Source organism: Lissotriton helveticus, chromosome 5_1 (assembly GCF_964261635.1).
Source record: "Lissotriton helveticus chromosome 5_1, aLisHel1.1, whole genome shotgun sequence".
NCBI lineage: Eukaryota > Metazoa > Chordata > Amphibia > Caudata > Salamandridae > Lissotriton > Lissotriton helveticus.
Window position 1 is genome coordinate 99,640,170 of NC_136065.1, and position 27,990 is coordinate 99,668,159.

The window sequence follows — 27,990 nt, forward strand, 5'->3', positions numbered from 1 at the left end:
ATTCAGGCCGTAGTACACAACGAACAGGGATTTAAACATGAGTCGGAACTTACACCTAAACAATGGACCCACCAAGCACAAACAAATCAACTAAGGCAGCAAAACCAACAGCTCCAACAGTTCCAAATAGACCAACAAATTACTTGGCAGCCTTGTGAAGAACAGAGCCAGGATGGTAACCCGACGCTAGAGCAGGACAGTGATGACAGCTTTGATAGCTCGCACGCAATGCCAAACAAACCTGTTGACCCACAATTAAATCCATCACCTGTCCAGTTCACGGGCCAAATAACCAACGTACAGGATCAACTTGCCACAAATCCGAAACAACTAAGCAAGCAACCTCAAATAGCACAACATTTAATGCAGACGTCATGCCAAAGCAAGATAAATGAATCACCTTTCAGACCACCCCACGAAACTGAATCAACCAAACTACTTAGTCACTCAAAATCCCAAAAACCACCCTCACCAGGGCGATGCACTAAGAAAGAAGAGGGACAATACCCCAAGGAACATTGAGAAAGTACATCAACAGGACCTTTTTGGGATCAGTTACTTAGTACCATGAAGACGATAGGATCAGCAGCTACTTATCATGCTGACAAGCTGAACACTCAAGTTGAGCTACTTAATGCACTAGCTCTATATGTGCAGGGAATAGATCAAAAACTACACAACTTAAATGCCATGATAACAAAGGTACAACAAGCACGGGATTTCACTTATTACACGTGCCATTGCCACCAAATAATAGACAAGCTTGCAACCGTCCAGACCATAATGTCAGAGTTGCTGGGGGTAGTAAGGGACACACAATTAAATTCCACAATTTCAACGGAAGGAGAGCTTAAGGAGGCAGACGGAACTAAAAAGGACACCCTAATCTTCAATACTAAACCATTGCAAGAGGGAAACAACCTGCCAGTCATAGAGAAAGACTGGGAATGAACAGAGGAACATCCGCAATTAGAAAGCTCAACACCTTTCCCAAATCAAAGCATTTCATTGAAGGAACCAGCACAAAGCAAGGAACAAGAAAGCTTCGCAAAACCCCTCTCAAAACGGGAACGCAAACGCCTGAGGAAAGCAAGGAAAAGCAAAAAAAACATAAAGTCACCTCACAAGCTTCGCTGACACCAACCCAGAAAAGACCCGATGAAAATAACGAAAGTGGCAGTGAGCCAATCAGCACGACGAATCATAAAAACTTGGCATTAAAAGAATCCGCAATCACAATAAATCATGACGGCAAAAATAAAACAAAAAATGGAAATTTGTCAACTAATAAAATTTATGACATATTCAAGTCGTCGGCTGAGAAGGAAAAGGACAAGGAAAAAAACAAAGCAGTCGTAATAATCGACACAATGCAACCCTCAAAGAACCAAATTACAAAGGAAAAAGAAGCCAAGGCACAGGACATAGTAACAAGCGGGAAAGGTGAAACGCGGACATTAAATCATAATAATGAAATACAAAACATCCCAAAGCTCCAAAATACAATTGAGCACATTGAAAAGATACAACAAGATCAAGTCAAACCAGTCCAGCTCGGCAATATACACCATCAAGACCTAACAGAACCATTATCAGGGGTCCCGATGTATAATAATAAAAAACAATCATTCACGGCTCAAAGTGAGATAGAATTGATTCCACACTACAAATCGAGAGGAACCCACGACATACTAAATCGAAGCACAATTCTAAAGCTATTCAAATCCATACCAGCCCTGAGCCATATAACATCCAGTGACCTGGTAAGAATTGAATTCAAATCTACCATTAGTCAAATAGGAGTCGAAAAAACAATAGCCACCTGGATAAATTACTCAGTCGCTGAACAGATTTTGAGGCATAAGGAGGTATTCGCGGAATGGGGTATAGAACTAAAAGAGGTGGAACCCCCCCGTTACCCAAGTCCCCTACAACACCATCAACGCATAGAGGGCATCCTAAAAGGGACTCACGATCAAATAAAGGATGATGTCATATTCACAAGACAAATCACAATTACAATCTCACACCCAGACAAAACCCAACAAGAGGTTAACCAAAACTGGAGATCACCAACTACACAACTAGGAGCCGTATGAACAAAATCCCAAACAAAATCAAACTCCGCGCAGGACATTAATATCTGCTCCTGGAACGTGAATGGCCTAGCATCTAAAATAGGGGAAACTGACTTTGCAGACTTTATTCTACAGTACGATATACTGCTGCTGCAAGAAACCTGGCAGACAACATATACTCCGATCGTAGGCTATAAAGAACATTTAAACCCAGCTAAAAAGGAGTCAGTACACGGAAGAGCCAAGGGTGGCTTATCAATATATACGGCCACAGAAATCCGATGGAAAGAAGAAAACATCGACTTAGACTCGAGCTGGATGCAATGCATTAAATTTGAAGTTAACATCACTTGCACTTTGATAATAATGAACATCTACATCCACCCAGCCCACAAGCATAAGGGGAGACACATCCAACAACTGGCCGCCGCCATCAAAATTATAAAAGCAATACACCCACACGCCAAAATAATATTGTCCGGTGACTTTAACATGAACGTTGTTAAAATCTGGTTTGCGATGTCAACATTATCGGCGCCATCTTGTCCCCTTTCAGACTCACGCACACTTGCAGCAGCAGCCATTTTTTTGAAAACCATGGTCTCTCTGCCCACTGCCAATAGCCAGCGCGTCTCTCCCCCTCACCCCCCGGCCTCGCAAGCATCCCCCGCGCCCCGACAGCCCCCGGTCTCTCCTGCCTGGGCCATAAACGCACCTCCAGCGCGACCCTGCCTCCGAGCCACATCCCATGCTGAACCCCCTCACTCTTTCATCTCATTCATAGAACAGGCCCTTTTGATAACCTCTTCCTCCCTGCCCGATTGTCCGGCCTGATCCCAGGCCATCACCTAGCCCAACAGATGCAGTTTATTGCCCCCTACAGTAGGACCTCGCCTCACATCAAAGGAGCGGGGATTAATCAATGCCTTCACACCCCTAGATCCGACCGATAGCCCGCATTCCTGTTCCCAGCGGAATGTCCAGCTGCGCGATAGCCATCATGCTGAGATTTGGGTGGTGACCCCTACTGTAGATATGTGTGAGAACGGGCCTGAACCGGGGATTCAAAAGATGCCTTTTTCGTACTTCAAAGCAATACCACGGATGTCATAAATGTAATAAAGCCATAAACTTGTGTATAAGAGGCCAGGCCTCAGAGATGCGGTTAGAGCACCTCGAGAAGATACCCTGTTGTCTGATTTGACGTGTTCTGCTCCGTCAGAATAAACTCCTGTTTCCTGCCTTCCAGTCTCCAGCGCCTGCCTCTTCATTTGGTAACCTTGAGTGGGGTGAGAGGCGGCTATCGCCGGGCAAACCTTGAAAAGGGGTAATCGACCTGATCTGCCTGACCCTTTTTCCACAATTGGCGTCCCAAACGTGGGGCCCATCAGCGACACGTGGATCCAGTGGGAGAGGTCCCAACGACAGTGTGAACGACTGCAAAGATCGGGAAAGAGCTCCTGCCCGATAAACCCTCGTCTGGCAGCCGATCATCCGAACTTCACCGGTTCCGAGCAGACCTCTCTCGAGTGATCTACGGTCCTGACTGGGAACCATCAGGAGTGCCACAGCAATTACGGAGAATAGAGGACGATCAGGCGCTGGAAGCGGAAGACGAGAAACTGTCCATGCGGTCCGGGTAAGGTCGTGTAACACGACGAATTGCGAATTGATTGTTTGATTGTCTTGGAAAATACTAGTATTACGCATTTGATTGTTTGGTTCTGAGAGATTCTCTGTCTACAAACGGGGAAGGATAGGAGTATTCTCCCTTTGCAGATAGTGAAGGGTAGGTAGCGCAGGCTTTTGCCCCCGTTGTAACCCGTCGCGCCTACTTCCCTCTCCATTGATTGATTGTTTGTTCGAGCATTAACTGTTCGAAATTGGTTCTCTGAAAGGATCTTCTCTGCCTACAAACGGGGAGGAACAGGAATTTCCCTCTCTCTTTGCAGATAGTGAAGGGTAGGTAGCGCAGGCTTTTGCCCCCATTGTAACCCGTCGCGCCTATTTTATTCCTCATTTGATTGATTGATTGTTTGTCCGAACATTGACTGTTTGGAATTAGTTCTCTCTTTGGGTATTCCCTATTTGCGAGTACTGTAGAATAGAAATATTCTGCCTAGTCTTCGCAAAGTAGTGAAGGATAGGTAGTGCAGACTTTTGTCCCCATTGTAACCCGTCATGCCTATCTTCTCCCCATTGTTCAGTAGTTGGTTCAGCCCGGACCGCTTATTAGAGGTGGATCATCCGGCTCCTCTGGAAGGCACCCCTAATAAGGATATGTTTTTAAAGTATGGACTAGTCGCCGTAGCTTATAGTAAATTATGGCATAAATATACTAAAAGGGATCGGGAAAGTCAGTGGCCACTGATAGGATCCTTCGATGATACTAAAATAAGCGTGCTGGAAACAGCCCTTTGTAACAATAAAACAACGCCCACTATGCTTGATAGTTTTGGCATGTGGCGCAAAGAAACAGAACAGCGAAAGAAAAGAAATGAAGTCAGACTAGAAAAAGAATTACGAAAAGCAGCTCATTTAGCCGCGAGCAAGTTGAAAGAAGAAATATGAGAAAGAGAGGAAGCTAAACTAAAACAAGAATCTGAAACATCAAGCCAATGTCCCGATAGAACGCCCGCCACACTTTACCCTGAGCTACCTTCGAAGCAGCGAGCGAACGATGATCTACTGCTAGGTCCCCCGATCATCTACATGCCCCCTCCATACGCCCCTTCCCAACCCCTAGTGCAACGCACGCAACCCCCAAGCACAGATGAGAGCGGTACCAGAGCCTCGGTCCTCACGGCCTCTGCACCGGCCGAGCCCCTTGTACTCAGCGCAGCGCAAGCAGCAATAGTAGATGACCCCGACACTGAGAAGAAAGACTCCGCTAGATTAAATCGATTGAGTAAGAATGAACGAGCAGGGATTGATAAAATCGTAAAGACGCTAGTAGAACGGAAAGAAAACGAAGATTACGTGACAGATATATGCAATACATATGCTGATAACCACAAACGACACTTTGTTGCACGTTTCTGTTACCACACCCTTAACGCATATGAAGACCGGTATCGGAACAAAGGTCCTGAAAGCCTAACAACTCTGTATAGAAACCGACATTGGAGACGAGGGCGAGGGTGATGTGACGGACCTCTTCACGCGCACGCTTGAAGCCTTCCGCCACCTCACTTTACAAAGATTAGAAGCTAGTACCACGACCCCTGTAGCGACTGTACCTCAAACCGAGGGAACTAACACCATGATGCCGATAAGAGAAGCAGCTCCTTATTGGGTCCCCTCACGAGGACAGGGAACACACGACGATATTAACCACCAAGATGCGAGGGGGAGGGTAGTGTACAACTGGGTCTACCAACCCTGGGATCGGCAAGACATCCTGACTTTCCGAAAGTCCTTGCCCGATCTACGAAAGAACCCCACTGCCTTCTACACAGAATTAGGTACCGTCTTGGGGTCGACGATTATGACCCTAGCGGACATCGACTTGTTCTTCGGGCTATGTCTACCAGCTGATGTGTGGAGGCTAATCCGGAAAGTCGACCACCTTGAGCTGTTCGGACATACCTGGTTACAACTCGATGGCATAGACAAGCAACGAGAGCCCGGACAGAAACCTTTGAAATCAATTCTAGACCTGCCAGACAAAATCGTACAAAAACTCAAAACGATAGTCCCAGAAAAGAAGTTGGACTGGTCGATAGTAACGGCCTGCTGCCAGAAACCCCAGGAAGACGTATCAGAATACTTTTCCAGGTTCGAAACGGTGTTCTCCGATTACAGCGGCCAGGACATGACCTCTGCAACCGGACATCACTTATTCGTCCAGAATTACGTAAAGGGCCTGACTCCAGAAGTCTCGCAGAGACTGCAGACTAGTGAAAGTAGTTGGGCTGCCTCCAAACCTGCGGCTATCCTTCAGATGGCTCAATACTACGAACGACAAAAGAATGAGAACGACAAAGCGACTGAGAGAAAGAAAAAGGACTTGAAAGAACGAGTAATGATCGCTCAATTGCAAGGAGCGACGATAGGTAGGGAACCGTACAAAGGACACTACCAGTCGACTGCCCCTAGAAATCCACCCCCAAAAGACCGTACCCCCGCGCCCTATGCTGGACGGACAGACATTGACGACAACCAGTGTGCGTTCTGCAAGGGATTTGGGCATTGGAAGTCCCAGTGTCCGGTCCTGTTAGAAATGTACAAAAATAGAGACACAAAAGACGTAGCGGATGGGCCGAAAAATAGAGGACAGGGACGAGGGCACACAAACGACGCTAGCAATGACAGACCAGGCAGACCGAACACTTTTGACCACCCCCGACAGAACCAATGCCAGCAGGCTGACTGTGACGATGCCCGCGACTTCGCATAGGACTGCCAAGGGCAAGGGAGGGATCCAGTCGAGCTCTATGTTGACCAGCAAGGTCCTTATGTCACCGCTAAGGTCCTTGGTACGAAGTCTCCATTTCTGGTAGACACTGGTGCGACACGTAGTGCGTTATCTAAACAACTGATTCCAAGGGCACCCTTGTCTGGCTCACACATAACATCAATAGGTTTTGATGGAACGCCCTCCACTAATCCCTTGTCCGCGCCGATCTCCTTCGACTTGGACAGTAACCCCACTGACACGACGTTTCTGCTTTCCTCCAACACCCCCGATGCCATTATGGGACTTGACTTACTGAAGCATTTCCGAGCTACTATTAGGTGTTCACAGGACGGAGTTCGAGTCATTCTGTACGATAACCCGACTCTGCTCAGACCTTATCCCTTACGACACATGTTCTCCATCTCTGACGCTGACTCATCCTTACTCGACTCTCTACCTCTGTATCTGCGGGCCAAAACTGACGCTGACGTAGGACGCATGATGATTGACCCTGTGCACATAACTGTTCGCCAAGATGCGATACTCCCAAAACTCCCACAGTATCGGATATCGCCCGAAGGTGAGAAGGCATTGGTAAAGATAATTCAGTCCTTGGTAGAGGCAGGAGTGGTAGAGGAAGTAGTCAGCAATATTTGCAACAGCCCTATCCTACCCATTGTAAAGAAGCAGGGTGAGGGAGATGAGAAAGCGTACCGCTTCATCATCGACCTTCGAGAGGTCAACAAAGTGGTTGTACCTCAGTACCCCGTAGTCTCGGATATCACCACCATTCTGACCCTGATTCCTTCCACAGCCACCACCTTCACTGTAATCGATCTCAAGAATGCATTCTTCTCCATCCCCATCCACTCAGACAGCCGCTACCTTTTCGGCTTCACGTTAAAATCCCGCTCATATAGATTTTGTAGAGCTCCCCAAGGTTACACAGAAAGTCCCAGCATCTATAGCCAGGCCCTCAAGAGACAGCTGGACGCCGTTCAGCTGCCGGATGGAGTGGTGTTGATACAATACGTCGATGATATCTTTTTGGCGGCCGACACCACTCCACTTGCAGTCACTACCACTGTGCAACTCCTGCACTTCCTTGCGGAAAATGGCCACAAGGTCTCCAAGAAGAAGTTGCAATTCTGCCAACCCCAGGTCACCTACCTAGGCCACCTCTTGTCCAAAGACGGGAGAAAGCTTACACCCGATCGAATCCAGGCCATTCTAGAAACCCCTGTCCCAAAGACCCAGAAACAAGTCCGCTCCCTGGTAGGCCTCACCTCCTTCTGCCGGCAGTGGTTGCCAAACTTCAGCCTCATTGTAAAGCCACTGCTTTCTCTACTAGCTAAAGATGTCCCCTTCCTGCTCCCTTGGACCCCCGAATGCCAATTCTCCTTCAAAGTACTTCAAGACGCCCTTTGTTCTGCACCAGTCCTAGGAACCCCGATTATACCAAACCCTTCTCTCTCTACACTCACGAAAGGGAGGGATCCGCTTTGTCTGTCCTGACTCAAACCATCGGCCCCAAGCAACGACCATGTGCCTATTTCTCTGCCACTCTTGACCCCGTAGCGAGAGCTTTGCCTGCCTGCCTTCGAGCCGTAGCTGCCGCTGCTGTCTCTATCCGACAAAGTGAGGGGATCGTACTCTCGAATTCCCTCACGGTATTAGTGCCCCATGCTGTTGACACCCTCCTGAACCAGACTAAGACGCAACACCTGACTAGCGCACGACTGACTGGATACGAACTGACTCTGCTTGCACCCCACATCACGCTGAAAAGATGCACCACGCTGAACCCAGCCACCTTGTTGCCTCTGCCCGAAAATGACCCAAATGTCCCCCCTATACATGACTGTGTGACCCTCACGGACGAACAGACTAGGAGTAGAGTTGACCTCCGAGACACTGCCTTCCCAAACCCTGACGGAGAGCTATGGGTAGACGGCTCTTGCATTAAACTCCCCGACGGCACCACCTCAGCTGCCTATGCAGTTACCACAGCCCGAACTGTAGTTGAAACCGCCCGCATCACGCAACGATCCGCACAGGCGGCAGAACTGATTGCCCTCACACGAGCATGTATCCTAGCAAAGGGGACAACAGCAAACATTTACACGGACAGCCAGTATGCCTTCGGGGTGGTTCATCATTTTGGGCTCTTATGGAAGGAGAGGGGATTTCTGACATCTCATGGCACACCCATCCTGCACGGAGATCTAGTCTCCGCTTTGACTGAAGCGGTTCTCCTCCCCAAACGACTTGCCGTGATCAAATGCCAAGCACACAAAAAGGTGACAGACATCATTGGACAGGGAAATGCACTGGCCGACATCACTGCCCGAACCACAGCTGAGAATAGGACGACGACTCACATGTACGTGACTAGGTCACAAGCAGAAAAATGGACGGACGCTAGGGAAACTATTAGGTACATCCAAATGGCCAGCTCACCACACGAATTGACTGAATGGGCACGGGTGGGATTAAAAGACGATGAAGGCTGCTGGCGGACAAAAGACACGAACAAATGGTTGCTACCCAACTCGTATCTGATCCCCATACTGACTATGGCTCATTCCCCTGCACACATAGGATCTGCCCCTATGACCGAACTTGTCTCCCGAGTTTGGCATAATGATAGAATTGCAGACTCAGCCAAACGATTAGTCCAGCAATGTCTAGTCTGCCTGCAACACAACCCTGGGAAAGGAACTGTCGTACCCCGGGGAGGGTTTGGGGTCCCCAACCATCCATTTGAAGTCCTACAGATGGACTATATCCAGTTAGAGAGATGTCAAGGACTGAAGTATGTACTTGTCGTTGTATGCACTTTTAGCAAATGGGTGGAAGCCTACCCGACGCGTGACAACACTGCCATTGCCACTGCAAAAGTACTACTGAAAGAGTTCTTCCCTCGCTACGGCCTTTGTCGTATTTTATGGAGTGACAATGGCCCCCATTTCGTAGCCGAGGTTATCCAGCTTATCCTGAAGGGGCTGGGGGTACGACAGAAATTCCACGCAGTTTTTCACCCCCAATCTGCTGGACTGGTCGAGCGACACAACGCCACATTGAAACTAAAACTGGCAAAAATAGTGGCTACCACAGGACTAAAATGGCCAGACGCTCTTCCCCTGGCATTGTTGTCAATGCGTTCCACCCCCACCAAACACCACTTGACCCCTTACGAGGTCGTTTTTGGCCGACCCATGAGTATCTGGTCTGCACCCAAACCGACATCTATTCACGACGTCCCGGACGTCCTAATGTCTGACTATCTGTATAACCTAACTAAAACGCTGTCTGTTATTCATCATCAGGTGCTGCAGGCCATCCCTGATGCTTCCAGGGGCCCCGGACATACCATCCAGCCTGGAGATTTTGTCCTAATTCGGAACTTCCAGTGGGAGAAGAGTCTGGAACCCCGCTGGACGGGCCCCTGGCAAGTTTTGATCACCACCCGAACAGCTCTTCGAGTGGAGGGAAAGCGCAATTGGCTGCACGCACACCATTGCAAGAAGATCTCGTCGAATCTGACAACAACCGAAGGCGTGACCACGCAAGAAGAGCTCCTGAACAAAGATCGACCATCCCTGAGCTGCTACCCGGAAACAGACGCGCTTGAACTGGCAACATATCCCGACCCCACTGTGCCATCCAGAGAAGGGTACAACCTACGACGAAAGGAGGGAGCTTCGGCTAAGTAGACCGCTGACTAAGTTTATATTCTCAGAGTGGTGCCCTAACACTACTAAGGTTGCCAGGAGAGAAGCCAAACGAAGTCTGTGGTTCTGCCCACTACCGAGCCCCCTTGAAGATGATGGAAGCGCCCGATCCGAAGATGATGGAAGCACCCGACGTGAAGATGGTGGAAGCGACCGGATATCCAAAGACCCACTACAGAAACCCAAAGACTGACAAAATGCACAGTTCAAAGACTATTGCCTTCTTTGTTACCCTTCTCTTCTGCCTCCTCCTCATGACCACCCTCTGGATCTTGGAAGAAGGTTCGCCAGCACATAAGACACTTCTAGCCACTGTACTACCTGTCACTGTGAAAGAACACTACTTGATCTCTCTTTCACCTCAACTCCGAGAAAGACGTAAGGAGTTCTGGAACAACTCCTTCGTACAACTGTTGCACCAACACAACCTTACCGCCAATGCCACCAATTGCTGGATCTGTGGGTTGCTGCCACACGCCACCGGACACTCCATCCCATTCATTCCTTCGCCATTCTCTGTTCACGGCTCCTGCCTCGCCTGGCTGATTCTCCTGCAGGAGAGCTACAGAGATAGAGTAATCTCCAGCGAAACCATGTCTCACTTTTATCATGGGGCCTGGCCGGACGAAACAAAAAGAACAACTGCACCCTTTTGCCCTCTGACGCCCAACACCTCTGTTCACTTGGACATCCCAGCCAAAGAACGTGTCGAAATGCAGGTGTTCAACAACCCGGCCAGACCTACCTTCTCCTACCTCCGGAAACGAACAGCAGCCACCTTGACTGTGGCCCTATCTGTTGTCAATGTCTCGGGTCTTGTATGCATCGAAGGCCTCGGGACACAATTTGTAGGTCACAGTGCCTGCAACATCACCAGAACCTTGGACACAACTGACCCACCCTCTTTTGTCACCTCTCCAAACATGTACTTTGTCTGCGGTACGAAAGCCTACACCTGGCTCCCAAAGGGCTGGGGAGGTACCTGCTACATTGCCTTCATCCTTCCTCCGACCTATGTGGCATCTGCAAGCCACCACCGACAAAAACGAGAGAGAGACATTGACCAAGCCGACTCTACCGGAGCACAGTTCCTGGACGCAATGAAGGGACTTGTTCCACTCTGGGGTCCAATGACAAACAGCCGTGCCATCCGACATTTGACCCAGGCCGTTGAAACAACCATGAACATTACAGCTGGCATCCTCTCAAATAACACAGCCGAGCTTCAAGCAGTCCGCTTGGTGGCTCTTCAGAACCGCCTTGTTCTAGATGTGGTTCTAGCAGATCGTGGAGGGGCATGCCGCATCATCGGGTCCAGCTGCTGCACCTACGTAACGGACAATTCGCCCTCAGTGTACAAAGCCATCGAACATCTCCACAGACTTTCCTCCGAGGTTCATCAGGAACAAGAAGAATGGTCGCTTGGGAGTTGGTTCTGGAGTACAATAAAAGACTGGGGGTGGATGTTGTTTACAATTATACTGATACCCATTGTTGTGTTATGTGGGTTCTGCCTAGGAATTCAATGTCTGCCGCCTTTGTGCTCACTATGTGCAAACTGTATCTGCCCAAAGACTCTGGACTTTGACAAGGAACGCATGAGAGCATTGTACGACGTCGAGGTTAAGGATTTAATGAAGATCGATATCGACTAGACAAAATGGCTAGATATGTTGAAAAGGGAGGACTGTTAAAATCTGGTTTGCGATGTCAACATTATCGGCGCCATCTTGTCCCCTTTCAGACTCACGCACACTTGCAGCAGCAGCCATTTTTTTGAAAACCATGGTCTCTATGCCCACTGCCAATAGCCAGCGCGTCTCTCCCCCTCACCCCCCGGCCTCGCAAGCATCCCCCGCGCCCCAACAGCCCCCGGTCTCTCCTGCCTGGGCCATAAACGCACCTCCAGCGCGACCCTGCCTCCGAGCCACATCCCGTGCTGAACCCCCTCACTCTTTTATCTCATTCATAGAACAGGCCCTTTTGATAACCTCTTCCTCCCTGCCCGATTGTCCGGCCTGATCCCAGGCCATCACCTAGCCCAACAGATGCAGTTTATTGCCCCCTACAGTAGGACCTCGCCTCACATCAAAGGAGCGGGGATTAATCAATGCCTTCACACCCCTAGATCCGACCGATAGCCCGCATTCCTGTTCCCAGCGGAATGTCCAGCTGCGCGATAGCTATCATGCTGAGATTTGGGTGGGGAACACTACTGTAGATATGTGTGAGAACGGGCCTGAACCGGGGATTCCAAAGATGCCTTTTTCGTACTTCAAAGCAATACCACGGATGTCATAAATGTAATAAAGCCATAAACTTGTGTATAAGAGGCCAGGCCTCAGAGATGCGGTTAGAGCACCTCGAGAAGATACCCTGTTGTCTGATTTGACGTGTTCTGCTCCGTCGGAATAAACTCCTGTTTCCTGCCTTCCAGTCTCCAGCGCCTGCCTCTTCATTTGGTAACCTTGAGTGGGGTGAGAGGCGGCTATCGCCGGGCAAACCTTGAAAAGGGGTAATCGACCTGATCTGCCTGACCCTTTTTCCACAACGTGATGCAAGCCCAAAAGAAAAGCCTTCCAAATGGAATAACAGCCAGGAGCAATAACACAACAAGATTTGACACATCGGGCAAGAAATGCGCTGCACTGTTAGACAAACAAGCACTATACACCTTAAACGGTCGAGGCCCGCAAGATAGCCCCGCAGCTTTCACAAGAGTGATGGCAAAATCAGCAGCAACCATTGACTTCACCTTAGCCGACCCAGATTTATTCCGCAGTATTACAAACTTTCAAATAATAGAAAGAGTAGAAAGTGACCACTATCCCCAATCATTCACACTAATAGATTTCAGGGAAAAGTCTTTGCCATCAAATGCGCTGACGCATTTTACTCGACTGCACAATTTAAATCGGTTAACATGGAATGAAAACAGTGTTGACAAAATCATGGAGTCTTGCACAGATTTTCTGACAACTACTGGTGCAAAACCAATGGGGATAGAGACTTGGGAGTCCTTAATCGACAGCTTGCACAGAACGTTTATACAGAGCTCCAAAAATCAAAAAGCGGCCCGGATCAACATGTCAGAATGGTACACAAAAGCGTTAAGGACAAAAAACTAAAAATTAAATAAAGCATTGAGACAACTGCGAACTCACGGTCAACAACCTTCCCGGAAGGCTCTGACATCAATTAAACAAATGAAATGTGACCTGAAAAAAGAGACTCGAGGCGCTAAACGCAAATACAATGAGCAGCTATGGACAAAAATGCTCTATGTAAGCCGACAACAAAATTCCAAGCAGTTCTGGGCCCAGATTAACGTTTTATCTAACGGAAAAAATCGGCATTTTAACTCTGATATAACCGAGCATGCATGGCGAGATCACATAGAAAATATATATAATTCACAAACGGCCCCCAGAATTATCACTGAAAATGAAACAGGGAAGGCGATACAAACACACCATAGCACCATCAGCGAGACCCCAACAAGAGAGCAGAGGAAGGTAGAAACAGCGCAACGAACCTCGCAGGCTTCACACCACACGACCAGCAACATGCACCTGAACTATCATAGCAACTCACAAGAAAAACAAAAGGAAGGAAAATTGCAGCAACATCATCTGGAAACATCTGGGTCAGACCATACAGTTGTCGACAACCAGATCTCACAAAAACAAGTAATGTATATCATAAAAAAATAGAGATCAGACGGGGCGCCGGGACCCAATGGTCTGCCGAACGCCCTATTTAAAAAAGACTTACTATTTTGGTCCAAACACCTGGCCATACTATTCGACAACATTTCGGAATCTCACACTATTCTCTACTCCTGGCGAGGAAGTATGTTGCACCCAATATTTAAATCAGGGGCTCGTGCAAATCCCTTAAATTATAGGTTGATAGCCCTTATAGACGTTGAGGCAAAAATCAATGCAGCAAACCTGCTTAAGGATCTAGAAGATTGGGTAGATAACACCAAACTGATCCCCAACACACAGACAGGTTTTCGAGCCGGAATGGGCACTTTAGCAAACATTTCTGCCGTCACACTCCTGGCCAATCAATCCATCACAAACTCCAAAGTATTGTATGCATGTTACGTGGACCTTAAGGCGGCCTTTGATAAGGTCCCTAGACAAGCCTTGTGGGCAAAAATGGAATCTTGGGGCGCACCTACAAATTTACTAAATGCAATCATAGACCTTTATTCGAAAACATGGGTTCAAATAAAAATAGGAGATGGTCGAAGCCTAACAAACAAAATCACTACCATCAATGGCCTAAAACAAGGGTGCGTCCTGGCCCCCTGTTTATTTATTATATACACAGCTGACCTAGACAACCACCTACGTTCAACATTAGGCGATCCTCCTAAACTGGGGAATGTGAGAATAGTAAGTCTGCAACACGCAGATGATATAGTATTGCTCTCCCAAACGCCCAGAGGCCTACAACGACTAATAAACAAATTGGCAGAATACATAGACCTAAACCAACTACAGATAAACTTTAAAAAAACAAAGGTCATGTGTTTTTCCAGTCCAAAGAAAAAAATACCAAAATTCATTCGGACGATTAACAGCAATAGTTTGGACCGCGAGGAGACATACAAGTATTTGGGATTAACTTTGGATAGCCATCTTAATTACAAGCAACACCAAGAACATCGGAAAACAAAAGCTAATCAACTACTGTTTGCATTCAAAACCTTGCAAAAAAACCTCAGTGACAGCTCCACTACTCACTTATTAAAGGTCGTGGCATCAAAATTTTTACCCGCAATAACATACGGTTCTGAACTATTAAATGCTAAGGATGCAACATCCTTAAATATCGCCCAAACTAGTCTCTTCAAAAAACTGTTCAACATCCCGCGCCATATCTCACAAGACCGGATAAGACTTGAATTTGGGCTAAAGAATCAGACCATGGCAAGACAGGGAGCACTGGTCAAATATTATTGGAGAATGCGAGCAGCAGAGGACGACTCCCTGGTACATTATTGCTGGCTGGAAGTCGAAAAGCAATCAAAATTGACCAATTCGATTCATTCGTTCCTAAAAAAATCCATTGAGGCTTTGAAGTTAGAGGAAGCATGGCATACTACACCGTCCTACTCGGAGTTTAAACAATTGGTCAACAAAACAGTCATCCAAATGTCCCACGATCAGGATAAAGCCACGTTGTCCAAGAAAACAAATGCATGGACGGTGCTCCCGACATATAAAAAGCTAAAGCCCCAACCATACCTTCTGGAACATTTCATAAACCGAATGAAATAGCAATTAATTCTACTGAGACTGGGAGTGTATCCCACTAAAGATTTAACTCCTAAATGGAAACGCACCTGGCTTTCAACGGACTGTCGCCTTTGCGGACATGGAGATGAATCAGTGCCCCACCTACTCTGTATTTGCCCGGCACTACTATCCGAACGGAAAAAACTGCTGCGGCCGTTGTTTAAAAAAGAGCAGATAAGGACATGCAGATCCGCAGTAATAAGATGTTTATGAGGATCAACAGTGCAATTGGCATGTAAATCACTAAAGCTTTTAAGACTAGCTGCAAAAGCGCTGGCAAGGAAAGACACAGAACTTGATTCAGAAAATGCTTAGACATCTACTTTATAGCAAATATAAGTAAAAGAATCAGATTCCTCAAGCCAGATCAACTCCATTAGACTAAAAGGCACTAACTGTATTATTTTCCTTTGATTCCCTTTGTTTTAATAATCCAAATGTTTTAAACGGAAATTTTACTAACTAACTAGTGTTTATACATGAATTTTAAATCACAAGTGTTTACGTGTTTTTAGCGGTTAACCCGCTCTTTGTATGATTTAAACCAAATCAAATAAAGTATTTGCTTACTTACTTACTTACCCTCCTCTCTCCTATTAGACACCTGTCCCCCAGACAACGCCCCCCTCCGCTCCAAGTCTGCCTTTCTCTTCCGCTGTGCACCTCAAACACTGATTTACACAACACTCTTTGTAGGCTCCACTAATATACATGTAATTAAAGTTTATCAATAATTTAATGTATTAATCTTTAGACCACTCCTGAGTGCTCAAATACCACTTCAATGCCACATCTACTGCCACACTTATAATCACTGCCACACATTCCATTGCAGTAATCTGTGTTAATATAATGCATGGCTAAACACTCATATGGTCACAAAGGCAAGACCGATTGCATTGCAAATGCTTGTTTAAATCTACTCGTGTCTTTTCCCTTTCTCATTGTTTGTCTTAAAGTCTTCCTCCTTCCTATTATGCTTTATTTCTCAAGCAGCCGAGAACACAACGTGAAGTAATGAACTATGGCCCATTTGTGCGGGAAATTTGGACGAGATTTCCATATTCAGCATTAACCAATGGGGACCAGTAGACTGTTAACCAACCCGAGCCTTCGCTGCCCTCAGCTGCAACCAATGGGAATAAAGAGGCTGTCAGCGAATTCGAGTCTGCGCTGAGCTTAATCAACCAATACAACTCCGCAAACTCTAAACTAATTATAGGTTAAGTTGTCCTCAGCAGTAACCAACAGTCTAGCAGATTCAGCCAATCCACACTGGTGTTGTCTGTAGTGTTGGGGCCCTAGGCCCACATGGTGGAGTAATGCATGACACAGGACACCAGTTAGGAGATAGTAGATCTGGCCTCGAGCACGTGCGCTCAGGCTCTTTTATTAAGCGCGTCACCTGACCCAGTGACGTCTGTGGTGGGTGTGTGTTTAGTGTAGGGTTACACTGCAAACAACTAGACTGTGTCCTGGCAGGACACTACATTCCTCCCCAACTTTAATGAAAGGAAAAACAAATGTCCAACCTGCAAGAAGACAGAACAATAACATTTGATAGCCCCAACAGATCTTCTTCAGGCGATCAGCTGGGAGAATGTTGAAAGTTCCAGGACTACAAAGTCAGTCAGATGAGCTTCACCTCGGCGGTGTACTTCAGATCATCCTTGTCTTGCTGTGTTGACGCTTATATACAGTGTTCATCACTTGGGGCATTGGGAGCAGAGTGGGTGTGACCCTTGAGGGGTCTCGCAGGTGTTCCTAGTCCAGTGGATGACAACGCTTGTTGGTTGTAGGAGACGACTATGGCACGAGAGGTCTTTCTTTGGATTTGCTGATCTTGATGCCTTCACATCTCCGTCCGGCCAAGTAACTTCCGACTTGCCTTCCTTGCCAGACTCCTCTCTCACTGGAGTCTCGAAGACTGGCCTCTCCTGCTTGGACTCTTCTCTCACTAGAGACGCTGGGAGGACCCTCTTGCCGGACACGATGGGACCGGGTGGACCGTGCGGGCTTCGCATGAGCCGCGCAAAGGCGTCGCTGCCGAACTGCCAACGGACTCACCGCCAAGTCTCTCATGATGTCCTCGGGGGTGTTGATGTCATCCGCCAGGATGGTCTTGCCGTTAGGACATGGGTTCAGTGTCTTCACCAGACCGTTTCTCGGTGCCAGGTGTTTACCTGGGGCCTTCATGCTTCCTGTTGCCTGTCGTGGAGCTGCCGCTGCTGCACCTCTCCCATCCGGATTCCTCTCTCACAGGACATGCGGCCGAGGCCCTTGTCCCCTGGACTGCCACATGATCGCGTGGGCTGTGCGGGTCGCTGCGGAACTTCGGACATGGCCACAGTCGAGTCTTGTGTAGTCCACAAGGGTGGATTGTCTAGTGCTCAGGTATGCTCTGCTTCGGCAAGCTTCAGGTTCACGGGGCACCCATGCAGTTCTTCAGTGGTTGGTCTCTTCGAATGCAGGTTGTAGGGGTTACTGGGATCCACACGGATGTTGCGATGTTTCTTGGCCAGCACCGATGTTTCTGTGTGCTGACTGTTGCAATGCTCCTTGGACAGCACCGATGTTCCTGTGTGCTGTGGTTCTCTCTCCTCCTCTGTGGAGTGATGTTGTGTTACTCCATTCTTCCTCTTCGTTCACTTCCTCGACGCGGTCCGGTCTTCTTTCTTGCTTACTCATGCTAACCAGGCTTTTCCATGTAGTGGGCCCTCTACATGTCGTCCCCTTGGTCTTGTCCATGTGGTAGGACACTGTCTTCACTTGGCTTGGTGACTAGACCTGTCATCGTATCTTCCTGTCCCTTCTTCCTTTTCTGTATGGCGTCGCGCCCTTCCTTTCCATGTTCCTTCTTGCGACGTTGTCTGGTCCTCTTGCTGTCGTTGGCCTTCCCGACCAGTCTTCCCCAGGCGGCGTGCACTCCACCTGTTTCTTTCTGGCCTGGGCCTAGCTCTCCGGCATGGTGTTCTTCTCTTCTCGGACTGGACCAGTTGTCGCGATCTTCTCTGTTGCTGCTTTTCTTTCCTTGGTGACCAGACTGGGTGGTCGGCTTTCATCTTGGGCATGAGTTGTCATGCTGTGTTATTTTCTTTGTGGTCACTATTCACCGTCACGGTGTTTTGGCGTTGGCGCACTTTGTATGCGCGGAGGAGGGTTGCGTCACCGCTCCTGGTGCAACTCTGGTGCATGTCACCATGCGTGCTGATGATGGCGCTCTGGTTGCTGCGAGACGTTGCTGTCTCTTTTGGGGAACTTTGTGCGCAGTCCCGTGGCGGTGGTGTGTCGCTGTGTAGCGTCACTCTGGCGCTCTTGGTTCCTGGCGCTCTTGGCACGTTCTGGCGCAGTGCTGTGCGGTCCTGTCGTGCGGGTGTGGAGTTCTGGCACTCCTGTCGCGTTCTTGCGCTTTGTGGTACGGTTCCGTGCTTCTGGCGCGTTCCTGCGCCTCGTGGCGTGTTACTGCGTTGCTGGCTTGTTTCTGCGCGGTCTCCCTTTTGTCTTCAGGAGGTTGAGTATTGACGTGGCGTCATTTGGGCGTGGCAGTGTTCCTGCACACGGTTTGCTCAGTCTCTTATTGTGTTGTTGCAGGCTTACGCTGGTGCTGTCTGGTGCATGGAGTTCCTTCACTCCTTGCGTGTTGCTGCACAGTTACTTTGTGCTTCTGTTTTCTTGGTGCACTGCTGTGCTTCTACTTTCCTTCTTTGGCAGTCTGTCCTGCTTGGCAGTCTCCACTGGGCCTTAGTGTTGCCCCTTTTCTGTTGTCAGGCTCTGTACACTGTCAGAACAAGGTAAGACTCCCTGTGAGTGCAATGGGGTAGAATCTGGTTGCTGCTTCTTTATTTTCTTTCCCTTGGTGATCGGTGTCCTTCCCTTACTGGCTGTACAGAGTCCGTCTTGTGCTACAGTGTTCCGTCTGTACCTGCAGGTCACACCAACTTTCTTTTGTACATGTTTGCCGTAGGCTGCAGCAATCCCGTTTTCCTGTGTTAGGCGTGTGCTGAGCCTAAAATACTGTTTCTCCCCGCAGTAGCGCGAAACGGCCACCAGATGGCGCTGCTGCTCCTCCCGATTCCCGGCAGGGCTCTGATCGGCCCTAGGAGCTTCACTCTTGCTGCGGGCCTCGTTTCTGGACCCTGGTAAGCGTTTCTGTTATCTTTTAGTTGGGGCTACGGTACCACACGTATCTCGACGCCCCACTAAACTGGATGTAGTCTATTTTCTAGGCAGTGTGTGTGAGTGGGGTTCGTGTTGACGCTGCCACGGGAGGGCTCCGCTTTGCATATTTATGCCCGGCAGCTCACCACATGTTGCGGACCTCCCCGTGTTTTTCCTCCTGGCCGCATACAGTCCGTAGGGGAGGGGGTGCACTCGCTGGTCATCTTTGCCGCTTTTACGGGCATACATACACTTATGGGCACTGGATCGCAAGGCGGGCTGCCTATTTCCACCCTAATGCCTGGGGCAGACACTACTCCAGCTCTTGCTTCCGTCACTGCCCACTCTACGGTCCGCTTCCCTACGGGCTCTCCTTCTTGCAGCTGACATCCCTCACTGCTCTCCTCGCCGCTCGCAGCAGCCGCTCCGTTCACACGCTGCGCCGGGCGGGGGAGGGTCGGCCGCACTTCACTGGGGGTGCTCTGGCAGTATTCACATGGGCACTTGTGGTTGACCGCGGGTGGGCTCCGCTTCGGCTATTAAGCGCCTGGCAGCTCCCCTCACGCTGCGGGCGCTCTTCAGCACAGTCTTTCACCCCTCCGCCGCACTTCACACACGCGGTGGGGGAGGGGGCGCTGCAGGCAGGCCGTGGGAGGGCTCCGCGAGTCTTGCTGTATTGCGGGGACAATGTCTGGCAGTGCTCTCACTGTTTGGGGGCACAGTTAATGTTTATTCACCCTCGCCGTACTTCATGCACACGGCGGGGGACACGTCAGGCAGGCCTCGGGTGAGCTCCGCTGGCTCCGCCTTATTCGGAGTTTATTTTCGGCCGCGTTGCACGCAGGCCATGCGGGTGGGCACCGCAGTTGTGCAGTATAAGAGGGGGTCGCTCCTGGCATTCGTGGCCCCCTCCGCTCACCTTCGTCCGACGGGCCTTTTCTCCTCCACGCGGATGGGCTCCGCGGAGGTTTCGCCGAGTGGTGGCGGCCGATGCAGGTGGGCTCTGCACGGCTCTTTCTTCGCCTCCAGGCAGGGGGGGCACACACGCTGGGCACGGGAGGTGCGGAGTGGGCTCCCGGTCACCTCCTGCCTCGTATTCTCGGCCCGGGGCTCAGTGCACGCCCCGCGGGCCTCTGCTACTCATCTCTTGCTGCAGGGGGGTTGCTCCTCACTCGGCAGCATTCTCCTTCTTTTCCCCCTGATTTTCGGCCGTTGCACGCTAGGGCACGGCTCCGACCTCGTCGCCAATGTAGTGTTGGGGCCCTAGGCCCACATGGTGGAGTAATGCATGACACAGGACACCAGTTAGGAGATAGTAGATCTGGCCTCGAGCACGTGCGCTCAGGCTCTTTTATTAACCGCGTCACCTGACCCAGTGACGTCTGTGGTGGGTGTGTGTTTAGTGTAGGGTTACACTGCAAACAACTAGACTGTGTCCTGGCAGGACACTACAGTCCATCGGAGCCTACAGACTGTCAGCTAATCCCAGCCTACGCTGCATCGTCACACCCACTTTTCAAAAGGAAGAGAAGGGGGGCTTGGGGGAGGGAGCCGACCGCCGGGAGGTCCCCTCCCCCGGGCGGTTTGGGAGGGCTGCGAGGGGTATCACTTTAAGAGGAACAGAAGTTTCTAGATTTGGGCTGGTCTAGTAGGACCAGAATAGCCCAATTATAAACTCCCCTCCCACTGCCTACCAGCCACCATTTTAGGTTTGGTGACCTGGTGGCTAGGTGGGCTTATAGCTTTTTTGTCAGGGTTTTGTGGTGTGAGGTTTTTGTTAGGCCTTTTGTTAGGTTTATTATATCAGTATCTTTGTCAATGGAGGATGCCCGTGTGATCGAGGCGATGCGCCTGCTTGCTGAAGCAGGTCGCATGGATTTGGTGACAGGAGGTGGGCCGGCGCGACCCCAGCGCCAGGCTTCAGCTGGCGTAGTTGCGGCGGTATTGGCGTGCTCGTCGCCGAAGAAGAGACGCCCGAGCCAGGTAAGCGATAGGGGCCGGTCCCGTACTAGGAAGCCGGCCCCTCAGCAGCTGACGCGTGTGTCTGCGGGGGAGGTGGGAGCCCCGGCGTCGCGCAGCGCTTCTGTGGAGGGCGGGAGGGAGGCGTCTTTTGCTCCGGCTCCCCATGCGTGTGTGGCGGTAGGGGCGGGGGGAGCCCCGGGCATGTCTGGCGTTATGGTGGGGCAGACGCAGGTGTCGGGAGGCGCGCTTCTTCCCTCCTCAGCGGCGCGGGCGGCAGTAATGTCTTTAAATGAGCCGTTGGGTTCTGTCCCTTCATCGTCAGGGAGGCGGGGACGAGGGGGCCGGGGACGGAGCAAGAAGCGCTCCGCTTCGGACCCTCTGGTCGAGCGGCGCTTTCAGCCTGCAGAGGTAGTTTCTGCGCGTGGTGCGCGCAGAGGCTCCGTTCAGTTTGCATTACCAGGTGCGGATCAGGAGCGAGTTCAAATTGGTGCACGTGACGCTCAGTGGTTTGTCGAGGAGTCACAGTTTTCGAATGAGGCGGCAACTGGAATGTTTTTAACCCCTTCAAGGCAGTTGGTTTCTGTGAGGCAGGTTGGAGAGCAGGGGGAGTCGGGCTTGGTGTTACCTCATGTTGGGAGGGATTCAGTGGGCCTGGCAATTTCTTCTGGGCAGGTGGTTTCTGGGCAGGGCGCAGATATTGATTTGGTGGATGTTGGGGGTAATGTTGGTAGCCCCTTATTATTTTCCACGCCTGGGTCTTCAGTGGGTGATGTTCTGTCTGTTGGGGGGGGTTCTAGGGGTGAGGGGGAATGGGCCCAAATGGGCGAAGGAGGTTCGCTTTCTGGAGTAGCTTTGGGGCAGGGGGCTCCACGTTCGGGGGATTTTGGGTCTTCTGCTTTTCTGGGAGGGGATGACAGTCTTCAGAGAGACGGCAGGAGTATATCAATGGGGGGGCGCGTATCCTTTCTTCCTGACCATAGTATCCCACGATATGCTGTTGGTACAGGGCCAGCAGTTCTTAGTTCTTCTGTGGTATTTAACACTGGAAGGCTTTGCACACCTGGTGCACTGAACATAGGGGGTGTGGGCTCTCAGGGCACGATGTTGGAACATGGTAGGGGGGTTGGCCCTGTGAGTGGTGGGGTGGTACAAGGGCCCAGGGATGCAGTTCCGCTATTGACTGGTGATACCAGAGGCCCATATTTTATGTGTGGTTCCCCAGGGTGGGAGCATTTTGGCGCAGCAGGTCTCGCGCAGCGGAGTTGTCGGAAGGAGGGTGCGGGCCACGAGTGGCGTTCTAGAGCTCCTATTCAGCCTTCTTCTTCTGTGGTAGCAATGGATAATTTAGATTGCAGTGAGGATGAAGAGGTGATAGGTGGCTCTCCGGTTAGGGAGGTGCCTTTGAGATCTACTGTTCGAGGACGTTCTTTGGAGAGGGGTCAGATGCTGAGTGTGGATAGTGCTTGGAGGGGGACAGAGCCTGGTTTGAATGTAGTTTGTAGGAACACTAGCACACCAGTCCAAACCTTTTCTTTTCAGGACAGGGATAGGTGCGGAGGTCCAGACTTGGCAGGGCGCGGTCCAGTCCCATCTCGCCAAGGGGAAGTGAGGAGAGTGCCTAGCGCGGCCCTCTCTGTTCCACCGAGGGATCCCGCCGCGGCCAGCACACGAGGGTCTGGCGTGACCCCGCTGGCCCCAACGAGTAGCAGGTATAGGTGGCAGGCCTTGCCGGCGGCTAAGGAGCTACAGAGTCAACGCACAGGGAGGTACAGGCGCGTACAGTCTGCTCCCCCTCCTGGAGTTTCAAAATCATTTAAATGTACGGTGGTTGATACCGGGTTGGGTAAGACCCGTGGTGATTTGTTGCATACCAGTGTCGATTCAGTGGTGTTGGACTACGACGAAGAGAGTCCTGAAGAAGGTGAAGTGCGGGATCCGGAAAGGGGGGTGCCCTCTCATGTTTCTTCTAGTGTGTTACAGGCTCCAGTGGTCCAAAGTCAAGTGCAAGGGAGAAGAGAGCACGGCCCATCGAGTAGGGCGCCTCGCAGACCGGATGCATTGACCTCGGAGACACGGGCGGAGCCATCGAGAGTGGTCTCTCTGTTGCCAGGTGAGCAATCAGCCACACAGGCCAAACCTACGATGGTGTCTGTGGGTACAGGTGGTGAAACCGAAGTGATTAGTGGTGATGGCCGTCTGGTCAAAGGTCGTTATGTAAAAGACACAGCAGTTGGTACAGATGATGTGGTAGACGTTACGAACAAGGTGGTAGGTGGTGTTATGGCTGGTGCTTCCAGCAAGGTTAAAGAGCCTGTGGCCAGTAAAGAATTAAAAATCAAGAAACTGCCTTACATGGGGGTTACGAAACCGTTAGGTGCTCATCTCATGTTAAGTACCAAGGAACGAATTTGGAACGGTGAGTATGTGGAACTACTGAAGCTACTCCACAGGGAAGTCCGGTCTAAAGAGGGGTCTAAGGAGGAGGAGTTTGAGCTGGCAAAACGCCCCAGAGTGCCTTTATCTATTGAAAACTGGACAGCTGCATTTTTGATTTATGCCAGTGTATATTGCGAAAAGTTCCCTGAGCGCAGCGTGTCCCTTTTTAAATACATGGACGTCATTCGCAAGGCCCAGATCACCGGGGGTGGTTTTGCTTGGTCTCAATATGATGAGGAATTTAGGGCCAGGATGGCTTGGGACCCGGAGGCTAAGTGGGGGGAGCTGGATAATGACTTGTGGCAACACACAATGGGGTCAGCGTCAGGGGGGAAAACCATTTTTACGGCCAGTGGTTTGCCGTTAGTTTACCGGCCCTTTCAGGGGAAGCCCACCCGGGGAGGGGTGGGGGCCACTGCAACCTTGCACTCAGGGTCTGGTTTCTGTTGGGAATTTAATAGGGGCTCCTGTACCAGGGAGTATTGTAAATTTAAACATGAATGCTCAGGTTGTGGTAGGAAGCACCCGTTGTCCAAGTGTTGGGACAATCAGCCATCGGAGGGTACACATGGAAAGCAAACGGTTTCAGGAACATCAAATACGACTTCACAATTTTCAGGGGGAAGGGGATACAGAGGTGCTAAGGGTGCTGGGTCCAAGAGCTCGTACGCCAGTTAATTTAGAAAAGCTGCGTATTGCCCTCCATGGTTTCGAAGATCAGTCAGCAAAAGTTACACTGTTGGAAGGTTTTCAGTTTGGGTTCCGACTCGGTTACTTAGGTTCTAGGGAACGGAGGTGGTCTGCCAATTTAAAATCAGCTTCTGAACATGCCACAGTGGTACAAGACAAACTTAATAAGGAGGTACATGAAGGGAGGATGGCTGGCCCGTTTCACGATTGGCCGATCCATAACTTGATTGTTTCACCGGTTGGAGTTGTCCCGAAGAAAGAACCGGGACAGTTTCGGCTGATTCAACATTTGTCATGGCCTGAAGGGTCGTCTGTTAATGATTTCATTGACCCAGAGGCAGTGTCTGTCTCTTACTCTTCGGTTGACGTGGCCATGTCACTTGTTGTGACAGCGGGCGCAGCCGCTGAGATGGCTAAGTGTGACATCAAGTCTGCTTTTCGGTTATTGCCTGTCCACCCGGACGATTGGAGCCTTTTAGGTATTCAGTTCGCTGGTAAATGGTACGTGGACAAGGCGCTGCCGATGGGCTGCTCCATATCGTGTGCCTTGTTTGAGTGTTTTAGTACTTTTCTGCAATGGTATTTTTCCCATCAGTCCGGTCATACCCTGGTAACACACTATCTCGATGATTTTTTCTTTGTCGGATCCCCGGGCTCCGCGGAGTGCCAGAAGGCTCTGGACACATTCCAAGGGCTCATGGAGGATTTGGGAGTTCCTTTGGCTCCCGAGAAAACAATGGGCCCTGCCACTGTCCTCTCCTTTTTGGGTATTGAAATAGACTCTGTGGTTATGTCTGCTCGACTGCCCGAGGACAAAAGGGTCAACATGATTGAATTACTGGATGTGATGTTGTCAAAGAGAAAAGTGTTGGTGAAAGAGATTCAAGTGCTTTTGGGTCATTTGAATTTTGCCTGCAGAGTGGTGAGAGCGGGCAGGACCTTTTGTAGGAGACTGGGCAGGGCTTTGGCAGGTCACCATTTGCCCCACCATCGTGTTCGTTTGTCTGCTGGTGTCAAGGAGGATTTGAGAACGTGGAAGTTTTTTCTGAACTCCTTCAATGGTGTCCCCTTGGTCAGAGAGGTTGACTTTCAGTGGGATGTACAAATGTTTTCGGATGCTGCTGGCAGTGATGGTTTTGGGCTCTTTTGGAATGGCAAATGGTGTGCGGAACGTTGGCCCGATGAATGGTTGAATGGAGGTCGCAGCATCACTTTCCTGGAACTGTTCCCTTTGTTGGTCGCCTTGACACTGTGGGGGGAGGAATTGGCGCACAAGAAAGTGCTGTTTCGTGTGGATAACATGGCGGTGGTGGAGATAGTGAATCGCCAATCGGCCAGGGACGAACAGGTGTTGAAACTTATGAGAGTTTTTGTTCTTGGTTGTTTGAAACACGATATTCATTTTCGTGCTTTACACATTCCTGGCGTGGACAATGACATTGCGGATGCTCTGTCTCGTTCACAGTGGGGGAGATTCCGTGGACTGGCGAGGGATGCGGACAGATCCCCGACTCCGATGCCGAGTCATCTGTGGCACGTCGGCGAGGTCGGGTCGTTCAATTGGTGGTAGGTTCTCTGTCTGTGTCCACGCGTTCTGCGTATTCCCTTGCGTGGAAGGAATTTCTGGAATCTGGTGCTGTCAGAAGGGAGGATCTGTCGAGTCGGTCGGAGGATGTGGTCAACTTTATACTGGACCTCATGGATAAGGGTTTGACCAAAGTAACCATTGCTGGGAAACTGGCGGGGATTGCTTTCATGGGGAAGTTGTGGTGGGGCTATCCTCCATCTGCGGGGGAAATTGGTAGAAGGATGCTTGAGGGCTGGGCCAGGGAGCAAGGGCACGTTGGTAGATCCAGAGCCCCCATATCTTGGCAAGTTCTTGCCAGGTTAATTACGGTTTTGCCTTTAGTTTGTTCTGATGATTTTGAGGCATGTCTTTTCTCAATGCTGATGGCATTCATGTTTTTTGGTGCTTTCAGGGTATCGGAGTTGTTGGGTTCAAAATATAAGTGTGGATTGTTTTGGAGGGACGTTTTTTGTTATGATGAGGGAGTTCATGTATGGTTGGCCAGTTCTAAAACTGATCAGACGGGTAAGGGGAAAGGTGTGTGGTTACAGGCATGTGCTCCGAAGCTTACTTGCCCTCTACTGCTGGCGCGGTGCTGGCGTTCCTTGTGTGGGGGTGGCGATGAAGTCCTGGTTTTCCAACATATCAATGGCACCCCTGTAACACCTTATCAATTACGTATGGTTTTGCGCAAAGCGCTACAGCACATAGGTCTCGATGGCAATATTTATGGTACTCACTCTTTCAGAATAGGTGCAGCCACTGAAGCTTTTCACAGAAGTTGGTCTGAGAGTGATATTAAGCGATTGGGGCGTTGGTCTTCTAACTGTTTGCAGCGTTATGTGAGGAGCTCGGCGGAGGAGGCGCATGCGTCATCCTCCTTCACAGGATTCTAACTCTCTTTTCTTTTTCAGGATCCGTTGCTGGGCCTCGCTCCTCGGTGGTAACGGTCTGGATAGTGGGGCATTCCTTTGTCAAGTGGGCCAGAGTCCAGGCAGCGAGGAGTTACTTTGGAGATCTACTTGGTTTCAATGATCGAATGTTTAACGTTCTTTGGAAGGGTAAAGGCGGGATGCTCTGGAGAGAGTTGATCCCTTGTTTGAACAACAACATGGTGGGCGGTGTCTGCCCGGATATTTTAGTCATTCATTTGGGAGAAAATGACCTATGTGCAACGAAAGGTGTAGTCTTGCTGCGAGCTATGAAACGAGATTTAGGCCTCATTAAGGAACGGTGGGCTGGGTGTCATGTTTTTTGGACAGAGTTAATCCCTCGCAGGATATGGAGAGGAGCGGTGAATCCCAGGGCTGTCGATCGGGCTAGGAAGAAAGTGAATTCTGAGGTGTCTCGTTGCTGTAGGAGCCTTGGTTTCAGCAGGATTTCACACAGGGACATTAAGTTTGAGTCTGTTGAGTTCTTTAGGGATGATGGAGTTCATTTGTCCCGTGTGGGCATGGCACTTTACTTGTTGGAGATTCGTGAGGTATTAGCCCGGGCATTGGCCATGCAGCGCTGATTTTCTGGTTTCTCTTTCGCTTCGCGGTTGGGGGGCAGAAAGGGAGGCGTGTCTTCCCCGCCTACCTTTCTGGGTGGCGGTGTTTTTGGGTATCATTACGGTTTTAGGCAGATTGCTGGTTGAGTATTAGTTCGAGTA

General features: G+C 50.0%; 1 protein-coding gene across 1 annotated transcript; it reads left to right on the forward strand.

Moving 5' to 3' along the window:
* Positions 1–947: 947 nt before the first annotated feature.
* LOC144752404 (uncharacterized) lies at positions 948–27,852 on the forward strand. The gene is made up of 3 exons (XM_078640336.1): positions 948–1,641; positions 22,977–23,753; positions 27,251–27,852. Exons 1-3 carry the CDS (start codon positions 948–950, stop codon positions 27,850–27,852), a joined length of 2,073 nt encoding a protein of 690 aa, XP_078496462.1.
* The last annotated feature ends 138 nt before the right edge of the window (positions 27,853–27,990 follow it).